The sequence below is a fragment of the Urocampus carinirostris genome, chromosome 3 (assembly GCF_059441175.1).
Source record: "Urocampus carinirostris isolate Australia breed hairy pipefish chromosome 3, RoL_Ucar_1.0, whole genome shotgun sequence".
Taxonomy (NCBI): Eukaryota; Metazoa; Chordata; class Actinopteri; order Syngnathiformes; family Syngnathidae; genus Urocampus; species Urocampus carinirostris.
Genome location: NC_142351.1, coordinates 49,994,768 through 50,014,419, shown reverse-complemented (window position 1 = coordinate 50,014,419; position 19,652 = coordinate 49,994,768). Strand labels below are relative to the sequence as shown.

General features: G+C 38.5%; 1 protein-coding gene across 3 annotated transcripts in view; it reads left to right on the top strand.

Annotated features, from left to right (window-relative positions):
- The window catches only part of sema3b (sema domain, immunoglobulin domain (Ig), short basic domain, secreted, (semaphorin) 3B), a 117,589-nt gene that overhangs the window by 81,716 nt on the left and 16,221 nt on the right, over positions 1 to 19,652 (top strand). For all 3 annotated transcript variants that reach the window (XM_088332252.1, XM_088332251.1, XM_088332253.1), the window contains 4 exons: positions 529 to 934; positions 4,686 to 4,843; positions 5,004 to 5,066; positions 19,427 to 19,546. In XM_088332252.1, coding sequence (XP_088188378.1) covers positions 769 to 934; positions 4,686 to 4,843; positions 5,004 to 5,066; positions 19,427 to 19,546 — 507 coding nt within the window. In that variant the 5' untranslated portion in view covers positions 529 to 768. The remainder of the gene's footprint in view (positions 1 to 528; positions 935 to 4,685; positions 4,844 to 5,003; positions 5,067 to 19,426; positions 19,547 to 19,652) is intronic.

The window sequence follows — 19,652 nt, the reverse complement described above, 5'->3', positions numbered from 1 at the left end:
ATTTCAGTCAACGACTGCTTTACTTTGAAGGGCGACCTCGTCTTTGTGCGTAAATCAACGGCTCTATTGATCGCATTCGATTCTGCTTTCAGTAAAATTTGGCACTTACGGTTTTAAAGAAGCACTTGTTGTTGTTTTTTTTAATTTCAGGGTTTGGATTGTGTTTTTAACGTAAAATTAGGGAGCGCGATAAAATCTGCGGCTTCTTGATTAAAAAAAAGGTTTGCATTTATGCTAGTATGCCTTGGCACACTGGTTTCAAAGCACAGATCCAGCACATTTACGGCTGTCTCTACATTCAACACACCAAAGGTACTGGTTAAATTTGATTTTTGTTTTTTAGAGACAATCAGAGACTTTTTATCGTTTTAATTTTCTTTCAATTTTGATTTCCTGCTTGAATACAAGACCAGGTGTCCCAATACTTTAATTCAGATATTGTACCCTTCGTGTGTGTATGCGTGCAGCAAAAATAGATAGTCTGTCACCGTCCATCTCTGAATCCTGCCTTTCCTTTTCTATTCATAGATCTGGATTCGCCCCGCATGTGACCTTTTCATCTCTTCTTGGAGGTGAGAGGTGAAATCTGCCACTTTGGGGTTGTGCCAAGACACCGCTTCCATGCCAACACAGCAGATCCAAAAGAATAGTGGAGTTCCCACCTGAAAAGTCCAGACTCCACTAATGGACTCCAGTTGAATATCTGACCTTAAGACTTGTGTATCTTCAAAAACCCGTTGTGGACTCTTAAAGGCAGAAAGCGACACAATGATGACCATGATGATGATGACAGTGGCCATGATGGTCACCTGCAGCTCTATTTTCCTTTTGGGATTGGCCGCTGCTCATGCCTCCTCTTCCAGCACAGTGACACATTCGTCTTCCGCTTCCTCCTCCTTTATGTCATCGCCACGTATGAAGCTCTCGTACAAAGGTAAATCAGGCAGATTCTGGGAAATTTTCAAGTGTGGTAAAGCAGTCATGGGAATGTTCTCTTGATCTTGCTATTTTCTGTTACCACGCATACAAACACAGCACAAAGGTATCATGTTTCATTTTTTGACATGACACTCAAGGCGGCGACCATTTAAACCAATGATCTCTTATTTCCATGGCAAGGACTCACCAGCTAAGAACGTGATGCTCTCCACTTCCAATATTTAAACCCCTCTGCGAGCTCATCACAAGGAGTTGAGCAACACTTTAGGACAAAGGCCAAAAGGGAAAAGCTTTTTTTTTTTAAACGAAAAACACATCATGTTGTGCTGTTTTGATCGGTTGTTTACTTGACAACCCTATATTATAGTTGGAAAAAGTAGAATTGTTTTTGAATTCTTAAGTTCATTTTTGATGCCTGTGAGACAATGTAATGAGTTTTGTGCTTAATTGTGTTTGTCCGTCCGTATTAGTGGTAAGATCATAAGCCTGACTCCGACCCAAGACTGACCAGGGCCTGAAATGTGAGTCAATGTGTGTATCTACAGTGAAAAAGAAACCAAGGACAATGATGAGTGGATAATAAAAACAGTCAGTCCTCATCCTCACAAGTTAAAAAAAAAACGTCACAAATAAAATAGGAACATTTGGGTATGCTCCGGGCTTGGTCCTGCAAATCTAGTTCAATGGTCGAGCTCGGTAAAATTTCAATACCTTTTAGGCTGGGTTGGGTTGGGCTGGATTTTTAGGCCATATCCTACCCCTAATCTGTATGTCATTTTTATCCGTTTTTTTTTTCAATATGTGTACTCATAGTTCCTATCACGTAATCTATATCAGGGCAACCCAAATAAGACGGCCGTACTGGAGGGGCGTAAGTGTACCCTGACTTTCGTAATATGGCGATCAAAGCTCTAGTTTGGCTCTTGTTTAGGGTTCAAATGAGGCAAACCCAGATTCACATTTCAGCTGACAACTTGCTCACTATCAACAGAAAGGTGTTTTAGAGTGCTCGGGCCATCCTCGAGGTGTTCATTGCATTCATTCGCTTCTCTCTGCCCGCCAGTTACCGGATAAGGGGGCACTTTTTTTCGGGTAGGTTTCAGGGACACCCTGGGCTCTTTTGAAGCTAATTTCAACCAGGAAACAGCGCAATATTTTCAACGCAGGTTTATGACCTGCTCCAACTATCTCTGAAGGACCCATTGCAAGTGAATGTCTTGCTCTGGCCCACTTAAAATATGCAGTCACAAAAAATAACGCCTTATTCCGAATAAGGTGTGGGCCAATGAGAAACCCTGGTCTCACTACTGCCATGAGTCAGGAGAATTGTGTGCCTCTTGCTGCATCTGCAGATGCTTGGCATAGTAATAGATTGCATAATAATTGTATTGATAATATTGATACAGTAATTTGAAAACTCAGCTATTTTGAAAAAGAAAATCACCAAATTGTGTAGTTAAAAGAGGAAAAACTTCAACACTTAATCGATTTAACCATGAATATATGTTAATGTTATATTTCCACGATAACAGGTGAGGCACAGCTAACACAATTAAGAAAATTGTCACGTGGTGTTAGACAGACCTAAAGGGTGGGCACAAGGGTAACAGAAAACAAGGGATGTGGTCAAATCCCACGTCATGAACGTTTATATAAAATCAACGACAAAGAAAACTTTACTGGCGAGAAGGGGATGTGGGACCGGGACAGCTGAGGAGGAGATCTTGTGAGGGAGGCTTGCGAGGGAAACTTGGAAGGGTGTCTTGGGGTTAAGAAAAAAAATCTAGAAGTGGAGATTTATGAATTACTTTAAGAAAGAGAGCTGGGGTGGACGATCATGGGACAAAGACGGAACCTGGGAAGTAGGTTGTGTGGCAGATCTTTAAGTAGATGAGACTGGAACGAGGAAAGAATTAAAGAAGGATGTCTTAGGAGATGACATTGAAGACACGAGTGAAAGTCTTCAGGAATCAAAACGGTTCAGCAAATTGAGGTTAGAGCCCATGGTTAAATCACAGGGGTGTCTGATTGTCCCATTGCGAATATCTGGGGAGAGGGAAAAGTGAAGGGGGCTAGAAATTTGGTACAAAACTGTAGAAAATAAGGACTGCAGGCACCAAACCATGACAAAAATTTCGACTGAGCTTGTGTGCCATGTACGCATCTTACATATAACTCACTTTTGAGAAATGGTACAGAAGTTTTAAAACATTTTAGAAGTACCGTGCTGCCCCCCCATTTATAACCCCTTCTCAAATCTTACATAACCACTATAAAATCACTAATACCAAAATGACTGAATATTTCCCAAAAAGTGTTGGAATGGTTCAAGAATATGATGAAAAAAAAAACACTCTTTTCATCCAATTGTTTTGTGTTTAGCCTAGGGCTGCAACTAAAATAAAATGCATATCAAATGAATAAAATGGTAATAAATTTAGTCAACCACATGACTGGAAGCACCATCCTCATATTACAGGATGGAATTTTCTGTCTTTTTTAGTTGGTGTTACCTTGGGTCACTTGTTTAGAGCTTGAATTAGATTATTCTGTACATTTGCACATAAACATGATTGAAAGTATAATATACACATTAAAATCAATTTAACCTTTATACGTATAGCTATGGATAATCTGATAGCATCTACAAGGCCCTTATTTAGTCTGATCCAGGACAAAATAACATTTTCGGTCAGAATCAAGTGTTTGTATTGGGAAAGAATATCTGTTGCCATCCTATGTATGACGTATTCAAATGTTTAATATCCTTCTCATTCAGATTTCCCCCTTTTTCAATTTCTTTTTCATTTAACTGACACTGTCTTCTTTATGTTCTGACCACAAAGTCGAGAGGGGCTCAGTTGCGCATGTCTCGATGATGGAAACGACAGTTTCACTATATTTAATTTAATATTAGAGGTCCAATAAAAGCATATTTCATCATCATTTTATTCTTAACTTTCCTGAGAAAGAGAACTGGTAATGATAACTCAAAATCCACTGCATCCGTATTTGTAAATGGAAAAAAGTGGTATTGAGCCATGTTCTACTTATTATAGGGATCAACGTAATTTGCCTTATTTTTAAAGTTAAATATTAAATGTCCGAAACTATCACTAGCGTGGGGCTTATTAGCATATTTGTTGCTGTAATTTCTCTTGAAGATGTAACCTGAAAATATAAATGTTGTTATTCTGCATTCAAACGTTGCAGTGGCTGTTCTAATACCTAAATGCATCTCATAACATACCATAACCTTGTTTATCTATTAAACAGCAATTAACCAATGAAAAGAGGGACAATTCAAAATTTGAATTTATTTGTAAGCATCAGTTAGTTGGATGAACTTAAATTAAATGGATATGTCTGTAATCAAAGCTAAATTAGCAGATGATATATGTATTCATGTTTGTGGTTCATGGATTAGTACTAATCCAATTCCAGGCTGTTTTTTTTTTTTTTTGTGGGGGGGTGTAGGGGTTTGCCCCCTCACATGAAACAGATTCGTAGTACTGGTTTCCGTGGTGAGTAGTGGCATGTGAATCCATCTGATATTACTCAGATAAAGCACCTTTATCATCTGGTTGATGTTGTTTTCGGAGTGGCATGTGACAATACAGATACGAGATCCTAAATCACAGGGTGAAAAACAATTTTGTTCCGAAATTTTGCGGATCACATCACACAACACGCATTGCAACACTTATTAAGGATTGTTAATTTCCAGTTTTTGGTTTTTGTGATAGACTTGCAGCAGTTGAGTGGAGTGAGGCGCTTTGAGCTGGATCGTTCATGTTGCTTCAGTGCCCTGCTGTTGGACGAGGAACGGGGCAGACTCTTCGTCGGGGCCAAGAACTTCCTGCTGTCGCTCTCCCTGGATAACATTGGCAAACAGGAGCACAAGGTCGGAAAACAATCTGCATTCTGCAACCCATATTGCTCTCATTTTACAATCAAAGTGGATTTTAAGTAGCCAATAACCCCAGTGAGTTTTTGTTGTATGGAACCAATTTGCAAGAATGTAGTAATGGAAACTAAAAAAAATGTTGTTTTGTTTTTTTTAGATTCACTGGCCTGCCCCAGTTGAGTGGAGGGAGGAATGTAACTGGGCTGGAAAAGATATCACAGTAAGTTACATTTTTCATTTTTAAAAACATGTGAAGTATTCACAAAACAAGACAAAAATAAAGACATAGGTGTGGAAAAAAAAATGCTGCTTAATCCTTTCTATTGGAATTTTTTGGGGGAACTTCCCGGGGTTACAAGGTGTATTTAATATTTTGCAAGAAATAGAAAACAAAAACTTTAAAAGGGAAACCTCGGGCTAAGCATCATGACTGCCACATGATTTTGTCAACAGAGTCATAGAAGGAATTAGAGCAGGCTTGCCAATCTCAGTCTCGCTCGGGAGCCTGATGCAGGCTTTAGGATCTCAGGTGGGCCGGATCAGTAAAACAATTTCATCGACAAATACTGTTTTAGCTTTGTTTATCAGTACTATGCTTTGCCATTCATTTGAAGTCTACTCTATAAATTGCATTCACGGATACTAAGGGATCTTTTCGAAGCACAACACATTAAAAACATAAATTTCATGTTTGGCATTGAATGTGTTAAAACTGGGTTTATTTGAATAGTTGAATAAATGCAGCTTTAAATCTAATCCAACCCAACACAAACACCACAAACATAAGCAAACTCAATTGAGAGCTATGAATATAAATACGCTTGCCTCAATCGTCATACAAAGGAATGAAAAAAGACAACAAAATAAAAATAAGAGTTTTAGCAGTAAACAAGCAATGACATAACATCACACTACAGTTGTCCCTCCATTTTTGGATTTAATTTGTTCTAAGAGCAACCTGAAAACTATGTAAGTAGAGATGTATTTTGTATGTAAACACTCTAATCCGTTATAAGCCCCCAAAAGTAGAGTATAATGTATTTTTTAATTGATCATAAAAGAGCAAAGCCGGTCCAAATTGTCCATTGGTGTGAATGAGGAAGTGAATTGTAGTTATCTGTGTTCCTTGTCACTAGCTGGCAACCATTTAGGGTGCCCCCTGCCTACTGCCTAAAGTTGGCTAGGATTGGCTCCAGCTTGACCCTAATGAAGATAAGCGGTGCAGAAAATAAATAGACGGATAAAATGGCATCAGAACATGAAACAAATACATGTTAAAGTTAGATTATTGCACAATAAACTCAAAACAAGGGCCATACAATGTAAAAATGTGAAGAATAAAGAAAATAATAAAAATTGATTTACCCTTTTGCCTCGTCTTTATTGAAAAACGGATCCAATGACGTCTGCTTCTGTCGGCTTTTAACATTTCTCGGGAAATGCCCATGTCAGACGTACCAATAGTCAGACTTGTTAACACTTTTTTCCTGGTGATTCCTTTCCACAAATTTTGAGACTTTATGGAACCTCGCTAAAATGTCTGTAATTTGGGCTAATTGAATGATGGCTGCGTCTAGCCGGAACCCCTCCTCCTCTTCGCCTCTGACGTCAGAACTGTGACGGTGACACAAAGAGCATGCTGGTAACACGCATGCGCAGTGGTTACCAGGCAGATATGAAGCGATTTGTTTACGTTACGTTTGTTTACGTTAAACAGCGAATTGCAGCGTGTACAATAATGTATTTTTCCCCCCTTGTAAGGCAATCGTTGAAACAAAAAGGCTATATTTTCCCGTTCATGTACTTTGTAACCTGAAACTTTCGTATGTAGAAAGATATATAAGAAGAGGTTCTAGGCTGGCCATACTAAGGCTTAGGGAATACTGCAAAATATTGTCTTTAACATAAAATGAGACTGGATATCAGCTCTTTTGCACCTTTACTTCCCTCCAGTGGCAGGATGGAGTATTTAGTTTATATCCATGATAGAAATGTGTTAGAGACTTGCTAATTTCTGACATACACATACAATTACAGCAGGCAGAATGAAATCATCCAATGGACCGGATCCGGGCAGGCCGGATGTTTGACATGACTGAATCAGAGGCATGTTCAAAAGCGAACTGATATCTTTTGTTAGAGGCAGAAGCCAGTTAAGCAAACGCTCGCTTAGCTAACACTTTTGTCTACTATTTGGCTTCAACCTTTATAAAGGCTTTAATTGAAGTTCATTAGTGAGGGAACTCTGTTTGAGCATATAGCAAAATGCTGGACCGCAAGGGCGAAGTTTTGGCATGGAGACAGGGGATGTGTTAATAATGATCAGTTAATAATACACCATATCCCCAACAACCATGACAAATCCAAACCTATGCCCTTGATGAGATTATTGCATTTCAAAATTAAGAAATATTCAGGTATTTATATTTCCTTTTTTCCCCTTTCCTTTTTTGTAAAACAAAAGTCAACATGTCCTAACTATTTCAAACATTCAAATTGGAGTTTGAATTTTGAGAAGCCGTTGCAATAGTGATACAGAACTGATTTCAAAGTCTTGTCAATAAAAATAACCCTTACCCTTATAATAGCCTAACCGTCACCCCAGGGTGGATCGGCTTCCTTGAGTAAGCTTTGATTTAGTGTCTCACGAGGAGCTAAAGAAAGAATCGGAGAATTCCGCTGCTGCCGATGGATGAACTCAGGCTTTGGGTTTTATGCCTTACACTTCCTTTCAACAGAACTTTGTCGTGTCTTTCTAGTAGAAGCCGGCAATAGAAACTGATTTATTTTTCATGGCTGTGCCACATATACAACATGTTAAATGTACACGATGATTTTGTGTCTAAATTAGGTTCCCATAGACCACACAGATTCAGTTGCCTGACCTTGACTGTGCATTGTGGAGGACAATATTTCACATTTTTTTTTTACCTCAAAAAATAACTCAAAGTCTAAGTTCGAAGTCCGTATTTGGTTGTAACGTGGTTCAAACCCGGGTTGCAGCGGTGAGACTGCGGAACTTTTACCACCAGACGAAAAAGATATCAAGTAATCCATCGGTTATCGTGGGGCAATGAACCCCACGCAAAACATGAAAATCCACTGCGCAGCGACGCCCCTTCCTAAAAGCACCCAAGGGTCAAACTTACCGTACTTTGATATGACGTCCTTACCGAATAAGTGTATACAACTGTAACAACTGTAGATTTACAGATAAAAACAGAACACAGAATTGCAGTTGAAATAAGTGTTTTACTGTCATTATACAAAAGTACACCAAAATTGGAGGGCTTCTCTCAGTTTAAGAAAGCGATTTAGAGAGCCGAAGGTTATCTGCTGGCTAGCATCGGGTATTGAGTTGAGCCAGGTCTCCGCAATGATTAAAATCCAACCATTCAGAATGTATTTGTTTCCTACGAGTTGTCGCTCCAGGTATCCGTTTCATGGGTAATGAATTTGGTGTTCGTGAAATACAAGCTACACAGGGGTAGGTTCAGATAGTTGTTACGTTGCCCAGTCGTGGCAGTAGGCTGGACCTGCAGCACGGCTATTACCTTCTCTCCCGACACAGCCTCAGTCGCTTCCCTAACCCGATAATAATCTACAGAGCACCCGCTGTTGATCACCATTTCTTTACACTTTTCTGACTTTCTTCAGATTCCTTTATAAGTGAAGAATTTATTTTCAAACTAATGAGCCACTAAAAGCTAGTTGCAGTTTGTTTTGGTGGCTAAACTTGTGCACATGCCCTGCTGTTTGACTGACAGCATAGACCAGCCTATCACAGTCGTACACAGTTGCAGTCACGCCCACCCAGCACACACACACACACACAAATCCTGCCCGCGTGATAGCATTTGCTGACTGCTGTCTGCCACTAGAACACAATGAACAATATGTTGATATCAATGGCAATACAGACTGTTCGATTCAAAGTCTGCAACGCGTTGAACCACCAATGACCGAAACGCGAAATAGCGAGGGACTATTGTTGATGAAATATGAAAAGGTTTTCGATTTTATGACATTATCACGCAATCTTTAGTCATGGTACCAGAGAGAAATTTTGTTGTGCATTATACTCATGTGAAGCACACGGAAAAATAAAAGTGTGTGTCTTGTACCGTCACTAAACATTGTGTGATAATGGGATCAAATCCAAAGCCTTTTCACAAGTCATCTATACCACTGATCTTGGACCTGTCAATACTGTACGCAGCAGAATTTATGTTCCTGGGCCCACAGAGTGTCATTGGGTTATTTTTTACAAGCAGATATGGCCGAATCAGTTGTTTGGAGTGGTCGGTGGTCAGGAGCTGCAGTACCCAAGGTGGCAGCCAGAGGTCACTAGATACTCCACGAAAACACATATTAATGGGTGTTGTTGGCATTTATTGAAGTTGCAGCTGTGTCAATTTAAAAAAAAAAAACGGTTCTTCCGTTTTGGAGCCTATAAGTCACATACGAATACAGACACACACGTGCACACAAATTGGGATTCATAAAGTACCGTATTTTCCACACTATAAGGCGCACCTAAAAGCCTTTATTTTTTTCAAAAGCTGACCATGCGCCTTATAATACAGTGCGCCTTATATATGGATCAATATTAAGTCGCAAAGTCTTGCTACTAAGGCAAGCAGCCGCCGACTAGATCTTCCCCCGAAGGCGAAGTAGTCCGCGGTGTATGCTGGGATTTATATACAGGCGTTTCATTTCCTAGCCAATGTGTCAATCATCATTTGAATCAGTCACTATTGGCTAAAGTTATTCGGAGGTGAAGGGGCCGTATCCTTTTTATCATTTACAGGCTTGCATAGGCTAAAGGGGCGAAACAAAGCCTGCAAGTGGCCGAAAAAGATGAATGTGAATCACACGTTGGGTTGCACTACGGCATAGAGAAAACATTTTTTACTATTCTGTATTTGTACATTATTGAACGTGATGGCTGCAAGAGAACTTAGGTGAGCTATGCGGCTTTATATTTTCCCGGTATCTTGTTTTAGAACGATCTTGATGTTTCTGTGATGAGTCTGTTTTTAAACTAAATTAAATTCAAAGTGTTTATTGTCAAATGCACAGTAAAGAACCCCGTTTCCCTGCACAATAAAATTCTTACTTTGCTGTCCACACAGTTGCCAGCCAAAAATAAGATGGAAACTAAGAAATGTTTGGCATTTCTTGAATCCCAAGACTTTGACCTTCCGAATGATATTTGGAACGATGCATTTGAGTGATTGGTGACATCGTACAGACACTGTTTCCGTACATATCTGAGACACGTATTTGCTTTTTTGCAAGCTTTCGGAATGTTAAGGGGGTAATAAGTTTGACTGAACTATCGGACTGTTTTGTCGACGTTCCTATTGTAGCGCCTTATAATCCGGTGCGCCTTATGTATGGAAAATATAGGACCAAAAACTATTTTTGGGAGGATGCGCCCTATAACCCGGTGCGCCTTATAGTGCGGAAAGTACAGTAGTTTAGATTTAATAAATAGATTTATTATGTATTTTATGACTAAAGAATCAAGAAGCGTTATTTGATTGTGGCTTTTTGGAAAAAAAACTAAACATTTTGGCTCTCCTGCAATCGTCACACGTTTTATGTTATAAAAGCACCCCTGCCCCTCATGAGAGAAGGGAAATGTTATGTGGCCCTCAATGGATGAAGTTTGGGGACCCCTGCTTTAGGCCTTTGTTTTGTCACCAGCACTTAAAGTACTAACCGAGTTGACCTTAGCTTGTTGACCCTAATTACCGGCAAGCGTGTTTCTCTTTACGAGGGGGTGAATGTCTGCCACGCTAGTGACCGTATTCATATTAGATGTCTTGTTTTTTTTTGTTTGACTAAAAGAACAACATTGGAACAATGTCTGCTGTGTTGGCCTACAAGATTTGAGCTGAACTCAATCTCAACAATCGCACCGTTGCTATTTTTACTTTCCTATTAAGAATAACCATTTATAACTACAACAATATTTTTGTTTAGGAAAGTGGCATAGACTGTCCAATTATCCATGAAATCGTTATTCCGGGCGCTTCAGCTCATTTTAAATCACAAATTTCTTAATCTGTTGTGTAGTGACAGAATTTTCCAATGGGTAATCACTTGTTCCGGTGTCAACATTTTTCCATTCTAAACATTTTTTTTCTAAAGATAAACAAAAGGCCAAACAATAAAACCTCTAAAGCAGGGGTCGCCAACCTTTTAAAGCTAAAAGTTACCTATTGTTACTGATTGTCGTGAAGGGCTACTTGTTACATATTCATTTCCTAAAATAACATGTTATAACTATGTTGTATGTCAAAATCGGAATCACCTTTTTTGTTATCGTATTGTTACAACAAAATTAGGGTTGCAATCCAGTCGACAAGTATACAATATATAAAAAAATAATAAATAGAAAAATATAAAGTATTCACCTTTAATGTAATTTATTCTCATCTAAAATAAAACTATACACAACCAGTATATCACACTTAAAACTGGAATACTGCACTATGTTCCAAAACATTTGGTTTAGTGTGTTGATAGATATCCCTCAGTCACAGTTGTTATTACTAAGTATTATTGCTGTTATCATAAGGTTGTAATTATTATACATGAGAATAGGATCAGCCAACCAACAACCATCAAGCCAGTTAGAACTATAAAATTACAGAGACCAAAGAACCAGACTGCAGACTGCTCAGGTGGTCTTAGGGGGCTACCACCTATCGCGGGCACCACATTGTCGACCCCTGCTCTAAATAATGAGTAATAGGGTGAAATAACAAAGTCAACTTTCACCTAAAATAAATGAAATAAGAATCAGGCCTAAGAAAAAAACTGTATAATAATATTGGTAATAATAATAACATTCATTATAAGACAAATAAGAAATAGAAATCATATTGATGATAATAATAATAATATGTTTTGGAAGTGATCGGAACATCATATCCAAAGAAAACTCTTATTAACGTTATAAAACATTTAATTAGGATACATTTAATCCAAGTACAAGCACATTTTAAAATGATCCAGACTTTCTGTTTCTGTTTATGAGTAACAAAAGCCGACTCCATATTTTCAGCTTTGCTTTTCAGAATTTTGCCTAATCATTCAGTTTACATTAGTAACCTTACATATTATTATCACAAACAATGTGGGATGTTTTAGAAACAAAACACATTTATTAAAAAAAACAATATGGAAAATATTTTAATGTTTGGCATTGAATGTGTTAGCTGTTTTCTTTTAAAAGTTGGGTGGGTGCCAGAGAGAATTCAGTTTGCATTTAATTAAAAAAAAAAAACAATCATAACTTTTGATAGAAATGAATAAAATCAATCAAATGTGACCCGCTAGTAATGTTGACCATCTCATCTCATCTCATTCGCTGCACCGCTTATCCTCAGTAGGGTCGCGGGGGTGCTGGAGCCCAACCCAGCAATCATCAGGCAGTGGGCAGGGGACACCCTGAACTGGTTGCCAGCCAATTGCAGGGCACACGGGGACAGACAACTCACTCGCTCAGTCACACCTAGGGACAATTTGGACCGGCCAATTCACCTGAAATGCATGTCTTTGGAATGTGGGAGGAAACCGGAGTGCCCGGAGGAAACCCACACAAGCACGGGGAGAACATACAAACTCCGCACAGTAAGGCCGGGAGCTGGATTTGAACCCACGCAGGAGGTTCCCACGACCTCAGAACTGTGCCGCACACGCGCTAACCACTGCGCCGCCGTGCTGCCCATGTTGACCAGAATAATAATAAAAAAAACAAACAAGATGTACCATTTCATCACCTTTTATCCCACCACATTTCTGACATAGCGATTCTAAATAAAGAAAGGAAAGTTGACCATGAGGCCCACTCCTTGCAGGACAAGTGGAAATTGGAGTATTTTTACACTGGAATCCAGAGTAACTGTGTGTGCCCAATTTGCTGAGAGACGGTGGCTTTTTTCAAATGATTTAATATCAAGAGTCACTACCAGACAAAAAATGATGACCACACAAAGCTAACTGGACACAAAAAAAGGTGAAGCACTTGTTATGAGACCCCTACGAGTCAAATGAAAGTGCTACAAAGTCGAGCTAAGAGTTTGGGAAGCTGATCGCGAAGCACTGCAAACTGTGAATTCATCAAATATTTTTCAAAGAATGCTAGGCTGAATAGTCAGCCCTCACACATTTTCAGCTTACCAGTCCTTGCCCGCTTTCTGAAAAGTTTGGATACCCCTGACCTGGACACCTGCTTCTTTTCTTTTGCAAACTCAAAGATTTGCGCTCCACGGGTTGTATATCTAAAGATTGCTTTATTTACATTAGTTCATCCTCAGTAATTATTCTAGTTAAAAAAGCTGTGATTCGAAAATTAAAGGACTACTTGTGGATCGCACTGTGTTTTAGAGAAAACAAAAACGGTATCTGTTCTCATAACAAAAAACTTCTTGAACTTTTGGTTAGTTTGAGTGTATTTATCTGAATTATCTTGGATACTTAATCATTTGATTGTCCTTCAGCTTTGCTATGTTGATCCTGCCAATTTAGAATGCGGCCTCGAGCATAGCGATGGTTATTGGCCAGATTATGTTGAATGCCAAAGAAAAAAAATCATCCTGGCTTTAAAAGACAGGATGACTTTAATAATCAAATTCAACCGAAAAGTAAATATTTGTGGGTATAGAAAAAAAAACAATATATTAAAAGTTGTTGAAAGGTTACCTCCGAAATCAGGAGGATCCTCACCATCATAATGGTTTTAACAAGATGATACAGCAGGAATTATGCTGATTTATCATTTGGAAATGCAAAACAAAATGAATACAAAATGAATATCCTCTTGTTACTCAAGTACAAGCAGTTCTGATGTTACAGAGTCATTCATATTGCTTAGGGAAAGTATCGGCCCCCCAAGAACTTTTGTCATATTGCCACATTCCATGCTTCAAACGCAAAGCTAAAAAACTCAAAATATTTTCAAAGAATCAACAACATGTTAGATCCAATCCTGAAACAGAAACAAACAATTTCAATATTTCATATTGTATTACCCCCAAAAAACCTAAAATAAGTTATTGCAAAAATACTGGCCCCCTATTCTCTCAGCTCAGCCAACTGACTCCAGAATATCGCTGACGATTTCCTAATAATCCAATGACTAACAATGAGAAAGAGTGCAAGTTTGTGTCATTAGGTCTCAGTTTGAATACACCTGCTCTATGATGGGCTCATAGGTCTGTGAAAGAAAACCTTTTTGATTGGACCCCATTATGAAGACCAAAGAGCACACTAGGGACATAAGTGCGGGATAAGTTATGGAAAAGTCCAAAGCAGAAATAGGATGCATGAAGATTTTGCAACATTTCCACATCTCCCGGAGCACTGTTCAAGCAATAGTATAAAAACGGAAAGAGCATAAGACCACTGAAAACCTACCAAGACCTGGTGTCCCGCTAAACCGTTGGCCCAATCGAGGATAAAACAATTCAGAGAATCAACCATGAGTCCCATAACCACATTGGATGACCTGCAGGCATACACAGCTGTGGTGGGACAACCAGTGGATAAGACAACTATTAGTCGCATTCTGCATACATCTGCCCTTAATGGATGAGTGGCAAGTAGAAATCTCATTCTGAAACAATATAAATTCTCTTTTGTCATTTGCAAGAAGCCACAAATAACATGTGGAGCATGTTACTCTGGTCAGATGAGACCAAAATCAAACTTTTGGGGCTGAATGCGAAGCGTTAAATTTGGCTTAAGAGTAACCCTGAAAACACCATCTTTGTTATCAAACCTGGTGGTGGCAACATCATGCTCTGGGGTTGCTTTTCTTTAGCAGGAACTAGCATGATCATTAAAGTGAATGAGTAGATGGATTGACCCAAATACAGGATGGTTCTGGTAGAAATGGGGCACAGGTTTTCCTTCCAACAGGACAATGATCACAAACAAAGTAAATTCTACAACAGAACGGTTTAAAACTAACAATATGAATGTCCAAAGTCCAGACCTCAACCCTATAGTGCATTTGTGGAAAGATCTGGAAAAAAAGTCAAGTCAAGTCATTTTTATTTGTATAGCCCTTAATCACTAAGAGTCTCCCCATCAAACCATGAGAAACTTTAGCTGTTTTGTAAGGAAGAATGGGCAAATAGTTATGTTTCGAGATGTGCATACCCAAATTGACTTGTGGCTGTTATAACAGCAATTCAGGTTGTATAAAGTATTATCTTAACAGGGGAAGATAGTTTTGCTACTTCTACTTTTAAATTTTGTATTTGTTATAAAATCACGAATAATTTGGTTACTTTTACCGAATGTGTCTCACAAGTTGTTAATTGTTACAAAATACTTTGAGTTTGAATCTTTGTTTGAACAATGAAAGTTGGCAATATGTCAAAAAGTTCTTGGGGGCACAATACTTTTGCACAGTACTGTAATTTGCTGTGCCAGAGCAATACGGCTCACAAATATGATTTCGATTTTTCAGTTTTTTGCAGGGTCATTATTCAATTCTTTGGAGTACATTCCTCGTAATGTGAAATAAACATAGATCCCATTGCTTTGGGTCAATTGTGTCCAATTATCAGCACACTACACGTTTAAGCACCCCAAGAAGAAAATACACACGAGACAAATTTCGGCAGGTTTCGCACTCTCGGGTGAGCGCAAGCGATCAAAAGCATTCCTGAGCTGTTTTGTGTATCTAAAGCTTGTCCACTGGACGACTGCCACTGTATGCTCAGCCAGACGTTCTCAGGCCTCAGCGATGTTTCCTGGATCATCGGGAAGGCCGTTCTCACAGTGCCGTACACCCTCACACAGTCAAAACAGAAGAGCAAGACAAACATTGGAGCTATTTCTATTCAAGCTTTTGTGTGGCTACAAATCGAGTGGAAGCATAGGCTGAAGCATGTCCTCGGAAGTCTAGCGACCTCAGATTATCTGCTTTTCATACCCGATAACCAGTGTTGGGCGCGTTACCCCCAAAATTACTAACACAAAAAGGCAGCGTGTTACTCTGAAAAGTAAATATTTAGTTAAAAAAATGCAGTACGAAACTGGCACACAACTCACTAAAACTCTTTTTAAATAGCCACGCAATAAAATGAATAGAATAAAATGTGTACACCAACCTGAGGAAGCAGTGAACCCTTCATATTCCTTCGGTTGTAAAATATTGACCGCTTGCAAACAAACACTTAGCTGAGACATCCCATATCAATATTGTCTCTTGGCTTCAAACCACTTGAAAATCTCCCTGTCGATTTGTGAAGTTTTCTTTTTTTTCCAGGCATGGAAATATTTTCACAAGTCAATTCAAATCATGCTTATTCATATAGCCCTTAACCACAAGAAGTCTCAAAGGGCTGTACAGGCTAAAATATACCATTGCACAATCCCCTGATCTAAAACCTACCTGAGGGCAAGAAAAAAACTCAAAACCTCTGCATGAGGAAATGGACGAAATCTTAACTTTGGGTGATATTATATTGGCCAATCTTCAGAGCAGTGTTTGAGAACAGTTTAAGGCATTAAGAATAATTTACACTTCAGTCTTTTCTGTGTTGAGGCGCAATAAGTTAAGGGACATGCATCTATTTATCTCAGGCCTCACTGAGTTTTCCCTACCAATTACAGAACTGATAAAACTAAACGGTATGGTGACAAATGAAAAGACAAACATTCTGCACACTTTTACCGTAAATTATTTGCTTTTGTATGCCCCATTGACCTTCTTTGGGTTTGTTGTTCCTGTTTAGGCAACACCCCTTCCCCATGTGCTGCCTTTCATTCACTACTGGTGACACACAACTAAATATGCGCATTAAAGCTCATTTTTTTTAACTTAAATTTTCATGTTGCGTAGATTGACAGTATAAAGTTGTTCCGATCATCTTGGCTCGAGAGGTAAAAGAGGTATTTTTCATTTTGGTTAATTCTTTTGCTGCAGTTTGGGATTGTACTACATTTTTAACATGCTTTTCAAGTCTTACAACATTTTTCAGCTTTTTCTTCCAAGTAGAGAATAAAAATAAGACTTCAAATGATCAAAAATTATTTGCCGGAGCAACCCAAAAATATTTTACTAGGTGCGATTTTTTTTTTCTGTCGTTTTTTTTTCATTTTTAGTAAAATAAGCTATTCAAAATCAGCATAATTATGTGCAATATTTTCACTTTTTTGTCGTGCAATCTTAAACAGCTTCGTCAAACATAATCATTTATTTAATATATAAAGCAAATATACCGAAAAATTGGATCATTGGAATATTTCCTGGCGGCAGAATAGACATTGTCTCGCACTACACTTGTGAGGCGCGACACACTGGTTAAAAAACATTGAAATAGATAATGGCTTAAGTGGGGAATTGTGATACACGAAATAGACAAAGTAAAATCAAACACATAGCAAAACAGGAAAAAGTAGCTTTAGAAAAACCTAAGAGGAAAAAAAAAACACAGAATATTTGAGGGCACGGCATGAATTTGGACCTTTGTCTCAGCTAATGAGAGTTCGAAGGTCAATGGAAATGACTCCTTGAACACCCGGCATCTATAAATGTGTGCTTGATGTTAAATGAGTCTTCAAATCTGGACTGAAGTGTTAAAATTAGAAACAGTCCTTTCTCAGTCCATAATAGTTAGAATATGTTATAAATCTCATATTTGTATACAGTGCATGCAGTTCATTATCAATGATGAAGTGTGCCAATCATCTTGTGAGGTTCTTGCAGTGAAATAGCTCCAAAATAAAGACATAAACGCTGGGAGGCAAAATGGCAGCCATGGAATTGATAGCCAATGTGGTTGGGGATGTTGAAGAATCCAATCTAAGCCAGATGTTTTTGTTGGTGGGCCTTGTCTTAAGTTTTTCTGAGGTCAATGTTTTGTTTTCTGTTCACTGATGCATTGTCAGAACTTCTTTAAAAAGAAGACACGGTCATTGTTTACAACAATGGTGGGCAAACTACGGCCCCTGGGCAACCGTCGGCCTATCAGGCTTTTTCATCGGGCAAACCGATTGAAAATGGTCAAAATATAATGACAATGTATACTGTATATAATAGTTAATTAAGTTATAGTACTTTTTGTTGCCAACTCTGTCCCCATTGTCTCGTTGGTACGTCTACAGTAAAAATGGTATGTCATGGTTGGATCCCTTAACCACTAGGGTCGTAGAGGCACCATTTCCTGTGGTGTGTCCTGGCCAAGTACAGTAGAGCCTGGTGGCGCCCATCTCTCTCCAGGCCAACAAATGTTTCCACCCTGGAAAAAAAATCTTAAAAATAAATAATCTAATTTAGTGCTTAAAAGCAGGGACCTAAGGTAATTAGATTCTGAAAAGGAAAAAAAAGAACTATTATAGAAATACTACAAAAACACTACTCCAGTAATACTGTAATACAAAGTGTTACCACGGAAATATTAAAACATAAATAGTAAAAAAACAAACTACAATATTACAAAAATCCCACATAATACAGAAATACAACACAAATACCACAACAGTTACCCTTTAATAGAGAAATACTACAAGATAAATCTTATGAATTATTAGAAAAATGCTATGAAAATGCTCCTACAGAAGTATTACAACAGAAATACTAATAAAATACTACAACAAAAATGTTCTGACTCAAATACTACAAAAATACTATTACAGAAACATAACAGCAGGAATATTACTTAAGTACAACTACAGCAATACTACCAGAATAATACATATGAACTACAAAAATTATACAATGAAAACACTAAAAAAATACTACAGAAACACTACAAAATTAGACTAGTGAAATTTGACAAAAATACAGAAAAAAAGATACAACTAAAATTATACTACAAAACTAAATATCAAATGCTTAAATTAGTGCTTGAAACCAGGACCTAAAAAAAATATTTCAAATATGAGTGGTTTCTAAGCAATATCATGAGACTCTATTTAAAAACAAACACAAAAATAAATATAACATGTAGGCATGGCAGCAAGGCGGCACAGTGGTTAGCGCGTGTCGGGCACAGTTCTGAGGTAATGAGATTGAACCTTCCTGTGTGGAGTTTGCATGTTCTCCCTGTGCTTGTGTGTTTTTCCTCCTGGCACTCCGGTTTCCTCCCACATTCCAAAAACATGCATATCAGGTTAATTGGCCGGTCCAAATTGTCCCTAGGTGTGACTGAGTGAGTGAGTTGTCTGTCCCCGTGTGCCCTGCGTTTGGCTGGCAACCAGTTCAGGGTGTCCCCTGCCCACTTCCCAAGGATAGCTGGGATGGGCTCCAGCACCCCTGCAACCCTACTGAGGATAAGTGATGCAGATAATGTATGGATGGATGGATGTTAGCATGTTTATCTATTTATAAATCAAAAAATGGAAAAGGTCTCCAAGCCCTTTTTAAGTCAAATAGTTGCTCATTTCTGGTTTACAATCGCATGTATCCCACAACCTTCTCCATTCCACTACCCAAAAAGTTGATGAGAACCATTTAAGAAAGATCTTAAATCCCCCAAAAGTCAAATCATCAAAAATAAACAGTAATATATTTCTATGCTGATTTTTCTATCTTTTTCTGCGTTTCAGTCTGACTGCGTAAACTATGTGAAGATCGTCCACCATTACAATCGTACCCACTTGTACGCCTGTGGAACTGGGGCCTTCCATCCCACTTGTGCCTTTGTGGAGGTTGGCCACAGGATGGAGGTAAATACATCAAAACGGGTGTTCTTTTTTATATCATTAGTTTTTGGGAGATACAGATGTGAGCTGGGGCCTACAACAGATGGAAATCTACAGGGACGGGATCCAT